The sequence below is a fragment of the Echiichthys vipera genome (assembly GCF_963691815.1).
Source record: "Echiichthys vipera genome assembly, chromosome: Y".
Taxonomy (NCBI): domain Eukaryota; kingdom Metazoa; phylum Chordata; class Actinopteri; order Perciformes; family Trachinidae; genus Echiichthys; species Echiichthys vipera.
The window spans coordinates 3,865,709-3,871,797 of record NC_139849.1 but is presented as its reverse complement, the minus strand read 5'-3'; the positions used below and the strand labels follow the sequence as shown (position 1 = coordinate 3,871,797).

Here is a 6,089-nt window from a genome sequence, read left to right as displayed (position 1 = left end):
GGTTCGTGCTGAACCTGGCACGGCAGTCATGGGTCATCAGGGTGAAGAGCAGTGGGCTCAGGACACAGCCCTGGGGGGAGCCTGTGCTGAGGGAGATGATGCTGGAGGTGTTTCTGCCGACCCGCACAGACTGGGGCCTGTCTGTGAGGAAATCTAGCAGCCAGTTACAAAGGGGGGTGTTGAGTCCAAGGGGGGCCAGTTTGCTCACCAGATGCTGGGGGATGATCGTGTTAAATGCTGAGCTGAAGTCCAGAAACAGCATACGCACGTGGGTGTTATTCCTCTCCAGATGATCCAGGCTCAGGTGGAGTGTAGAGGAGATGGCGTCCTCTGTGGAGCGATTGGAGCGGTAAGCAAACTGGAGCGGGTCAAAAGAGGAGGGAAGTTTGGAGATGATGTGGTCCTTCACCAGCCTCTCGAAGCACTTCATCATGATTGGAGTCAGTGCAACAGGGCGGTAATCATTGAGGGATGAGATTGTGGGTTTTTTGGGCACAGGTATGATGGTGGCAGTCTTAAAACAGGAAGGGACGACAGCAAGTGACAGCGAGGTGTTGAATAGATCCGTAAGGACGTGAGCCAGCTGGTCAGCACAGTCTTTGAACACCCGACCCGGTATGTTATCAGGGCCCGCTGCCTTCCGCGCGTTGACTCTACTCAGTGTCCTCCGGACCTCAGCTGTCTCAAGTCTGAGTGCCTGTTCATCGGAGTGAGGTGGGGAATTCCTCGCAGGAGTGTGGTTACGAGCTTCAAACCGACCAAAGTAGAAGTTGAGCTCGTTGAGGAAGTCTGTGTTGTCGTTGCAGGGTAGAGGAGCAGCTTTGTAGTCGGTGATGGTCTGGATGCCTTTCCACATGCGCCTGGTGTTTGTCGGGTCGTGGAAGAATCCCTGGATTCTCTGACCATAGGCACGTTTAGCTGTTCTGATGGCACGATTCAGGTTGGCTCTGGCTGATCTGAGCGCCTCACCGTCCCCGGACTTGAACGCTACATTCCGTGCCCTCAGCTTAGCACGTACCTCATTGGTCATCCAGGGTTTCTGATTAGCCCGTGTGGTGACAGTCTTAGTGGCAGAGACATCCTCCATGCATTTCTGGATGTAAGCCGACACAGATTCAGCATACTCCTCCACATCAATGGTGTTGTCTACAGTTGCAGCTGTCTTAAAGATGTCCCAGTCTGTGCACTCAAAACAGTCCTGTAGTGCTGACACAGATCCCTCAGGCCAGACCCTCACCTGCTTCACAGTGGGTTGTCCTCTGGTGAGCAGGGGCCTGTATGCAGGAATTAGCATAACAGAGAGATGGTCTGATGAGCCAAGGTGGGGGCGGGGGGCTGCCTTGTATGCTGCCTTGATGTTGGTGTAGGCTTTGTCTAGTGTGTTTGAGCCTCTGGTTGCAAAGTCCACATGCTGATGGAAATGGGGGAGAACTGTCTTCATGTTGGCCTGATTAAAGTCCCCGGCAACAATGAAGACACCCTCTGGATGTGTAGTTTGCGAGTCACTGATGGAGCGGTAGAGCACACTCAGAGCCTCCTTGGTGTTAGCACTTGGGGGGATGTAAACAGCAGTGATGATGATGGTGGTGAACTCCCTGGGCATATAAAACGGTCTACATTTTATAGCCAGAAGTTCAATGTCCGGAGAGCAATAACTTGAGACCACGTTAGGGTTATTACACCAACTGTTGTTACTGTAGATGCAAACGCCACCGCCCCGGGTTTTACCGCTGAGAGCGCAGCTTCTGTCCAACCGGAAAGTTGTCAGTCCCTCCATGCTAACAGCGCTGTCGGGGATGGAGGAGTTTAGCCACGTCTCCGTAAGAATTATGGCACAGCAGTCTCTTATCTCCCGTTTAGATGTTAAATCCAGCTTCAGGTAATCCACTTTGTTCTCCAGGGAGCGGACGTTGGCAAGCAGGATGGATGGAACGGCGTTCTGCAGGGGTTCGCCTTTAGCTTAGCCGTTAGCCCTCCCCGGCTACCGCGCTTCCGCTTCCTATCGCACCGTCTCCGTCTCCTCCGGGAGCGGCCAGCGCTGGTGGGAGCTCCTGCTGCTTCACAGGCCGCCGTGTCTTGTTGACGAAGCAGTCCGAGGCTGTCCAGAGTCTGCAGGATCGATGTGTCCAAAGTCGTTGTTTTGCAGGATGCATGTACTATTAGCATGAACTGTCGATCGTATGTTAGTTTACCGATGTTACGATGAACGTTTGCTGTTAAACTGACTAGTTTAGATGCCTTATTTGTTGTAGAAGGTCTAATCTTCTCAGGAGCCGTTGCAGCCGCAGCCGAGCAGGGCGCCGCCATGATTATATTACGCTCAATCATTTTAATGATTCAGACTGGAAGTGTTTATCTGTCATTTCACTGGATTGAGTGTTAATCTCACTACTTCTTCTTTTTCTTCTATGAATCTCACCTGAGAATGAGGTTCTGCATGCTTACAGGACGTGTGTCCTATCACTGAGGCCACATGTGTATCGAGAGAGATGGATCGTTGTAAGCACGTGGGACGCCTTCGTCTGGGCCATGACCATTCCATTCTCAATCCACAAAAATGGCACTGTGTGGACTGCAGCACCACCGATCCAGTGTGGGCCTGCCTCAAGTGCTCTCATGTGGCCTGTGGACGTTTCCTGGAGGAGCACTCACTCAAACACTTTCGGGAGTCACACCACCCACTGTCTATGGAGGTGCGTGAGCTGGATGTATTCTGTTTTGTCTGTGGAGACTATGTACTCAATGATAACGCAGAGGGAGACCTCAATCTCCTCAGAGGGGCACTCTCTACTGTTCGCAGCCCAGGTAGACGCTCACTACGCTCCTCCATTGGGGGAGATTGCACCCCCCGGGTTGGCGAAGGTGGACCACAGCCTGCCATGTGGCTGGCCTCGCGTCATAGGAGGAAAGTGCTTCTAAGAAAGATGCTTCGGATGTGGATCGGCAAACATCAGGAGCTGGAGAATCAGTTTAGAAATAAACTTGAGGAAGCTAGGAGACAAAAAAAGGAGGTCAAAAGAAGACTCATGGAAGAGCTTAGCAATGTCCCTCCCAGAAAGAGTGCTAGGCTTCTTACTCAGGCGCCACGTTCAACCATCACACTCATTCCGCGCAAATTTTGCGACCCTTCGAAACGCCTAACTCCTCCTCCCAAGAAGCCTTCTCCTCTAACCCTGTCCCGTAAGGCTCCTCAGAATGGCAGAGCTGCAAAACTGAGGAAGTTTTACTCCACACACACGGTAACCCGCCAGAGACCCGCTCCAGGTGTCACTGGTCTGCGCAATTTGGGGAACACATGCTACATGAACTCAATATTGCAAGTGCTTAGCCACCTGCAGAAATTCAGGGAGTGTTTTCTCACTTTGGACCTGTGTGAGACTGAGGAGCTGCTGGGTGTGACAGGAGGTGTAGTTAGCAGTGGTAACACCACACTGTCAGGATGCCCTCTTGGACACACGGGGAAGGCAGGCAGTTGGAATTTGCCTGTGGGCAAAGAAAGTGTCCCCCCTTCCCTGCAGGCTTCAGAGTTGGTCCAGCCCAAGGAGCCTCGCTGCTCCACCCGCCAGCAGATGTCCCTGTGCCATGAGTTGCATACACTTTTCAGGTTCATGTGGTCAGGCCGGTGGCCTTTAGTGTCTCCATTCGCTATGCTACACTCTGTTTGGAACCTCATCCCAGCTTTCTGTGGTTACAACCAGCTTCTTGTGTGAGCTGCTGGACAAGGTGCAACAGGAGTTGGACACAGAGGGGTCCAAATGCAGGATAGTTATTCCCATTACAAAGAGGAAACTGTCAAAGCAAGTGCTAAAGGTTCTCAACACTTATTTTCATGGGCAGCTCCTCAGCCAGGTGAGACGTCAGATATGTGAGGCAAAGGAATTTTAAAAGATAACACAATGACATTAATTTTAATTTTGAATGTCTCACGACATTGCTGCATCCCTTGATATAAACCTTTGGTAGTGTAACTACCTGGCTAATAATATTTATTATTTATCTGCCCCTACAACAATAATCAACTGCACTTTGATATTTAAGACATTCTAATTCTTACTTTGTGACACGTTTTTTTTTTTTAGATCTCATTTTATTGCCTTTATAGATCCACTTAATTTATAAAATTAAGACTGAGACTTTGTGTGGAGTCCTCACCTGTTTTTCTTCTCTTCTTGCTGTGTTTTTTTAGGTGACATGTCTGTCCTGTAAGCACAAGTCTAACACAGTTGAGCCATTCTGGGATTTGTCTTTGGAGTTTCCAGAGCAATACCACAGCATAGACAAAGGCTCAAGCTCTACAGCTTACCAGCGCAGCTGCACCCTCACTGAGATGCTGTCCAAGTTTACTGAAATGGAGGCTCTTGAAGGCAGAATATATGCCTGCAACCACTGCAACAGTTAGTACAATGTTTAATACAATGCAAAGCAAAGGAAAGGGTTCTTCTCTGTTAAGATTTGGATGGATCTGGAGTTGGATGAATCTAAATTAATTCAGGATGCCTGTGTGTAATTTTACTTAATCTAATTTTAAAACCAAAATTTGTCTTTTTAAGTCTTGCATACCATTTTTTTTTGGAAAAAAGGAAATTGGACTCTGAGTGCAGACAACATTAGTGTCTGGAGAAATTTTGTTTGAATGACATGAATTAAAATGTGAAAAACTGACTTTTAAATGATAAATATAAATAAAATTGTTATTAGAGTTAAAAATGATTCAGAGTGCCCGAGCAGGAAGCGAGGACAGTGACTTGTTAGTCGGGTGAGGAGTGTTGGCCCACTCTTGCAAGAGGCAATGACTTAAAAACTAGGCTGGCAGCTACACAAAATGTGTAACTGTTCAGAGAGTCTGATATATTGTAATGAAGTGTGTCACTTCTGCACTAAAACAAAGCCTCATATCAGTGATTTTAATTGATTTCCGGGTGAACATAACATCTCGTTGATTCACGGTTTTTCAGAAAGAAGACGGAAATCTTCCCACAAACCCATAGTTCTTTCAGAGGCACGTAAGCAGCTTCTGATCTACCATTTACCTCAGGTACTTCGACTGCACCTCAAACGCTTCAGGCAAGTTTCTCTCCAGGCAGATTTCTATAAAATTTTGACTGTTAAATAGCAATTTGAGAATATTTTCTTTATTGGGTTTTTTTGGTAGCTGAAATCAGAGTGCTAAACTACAGAAGCGTTTTATGGTCAGGGCAGAACCATAGGGAGAAAATCGGCGTCCACGTGGCCTTTGACCAGGTTTTGAACATCAAACCATTCTGCTGCACAGGCTCAGGTCACTCTGTTCACAGAGGAGGCTGCACCTATGATCTGTCTGCTGTTGTTATGCATCATGGTAAAGGCTTTGGCTCAGGGCACGACACCGCATACTGCTACAATACAGAAGGAGGTGAGGAAGACACTGGATTTCATTGAGATCAACCTACAAAGTTGTGATGATATGTTGTTAACATTGTTTTTGTCTTCGTATCTTCAGGTTTCTGGGTCCACTGTAATGACTCTGAGATGAAGGTTTGCAGTGTGGAGGAAGTGTGCAACACTCAGGCCTATATTCTCTTCTATAACCAGAGGTCTGCCTAGGTACCTCTGGCTGTGATGTCGTACTGTATGTGGCAACTAAAGGCTGCATTTATGAAAACGTTCTCCGATGTGTTCCCAGATGTCAATAAACAATCAATTTGAAATGATTTTCTAAAAAAGTAGGGCAGACACAATTATGAGCCAATCTGTACCATTATTATCATCCTTCTCATCTGGATTATGCTGCTAAAATGCAGCATAATCCAGATGAGAAGGATGATAATAATGGTACACACACTGTAATGTTGGCAAGGTAAATTGAAGGAAAATAATTTGAATCAAAATGTTCTAATGCTAAGCTGCGGATTATAATTGATTTTCACAAATTGAAAATTAAAAAATCAGGCTCATGTCTGTTGAGTCTGGAGCTAACCAAGGGCTCTCCTGAAAGAGCATTTAACTTTCAAACACAACATGGATTCTGGATTTAGAGCAATTCATCACGATAATGTTGTTTATGTGCCTTTTAATATATAACTGTCCCTTCAATATCGCCTAGGTCTAGA

General features: G+C 47.1%; 1 protein-coding gene across 1 annotated transcript; it reads left to right on the top strand.

Moving 5' to 3' along the window:
• Nucleotides 1-2,489: 2,489 nt before the first annotated feature.
• Nucleotides 2,490-5,583, top strand: LOC310966158 (ubiquitin carboxyl-terminal hydrolase 49-like; the record flags this gene model as incomplete). The annotated part of the gene is given in 6 exon segments (XM_083939999.1): nucleotides 2,490-3,697; nucleotides 3,699-3,849; nucleotides 4,187-4,394; nucleotides 4,956-5,064; nucleotides 5,178-5,392; nucleotides 5,480-5,583. Coding segments are annotated over 6 exon segments (1,995 nt in total).
• Nucleotides 5,584-6,089: the final 506 nt, after the last annotated feature.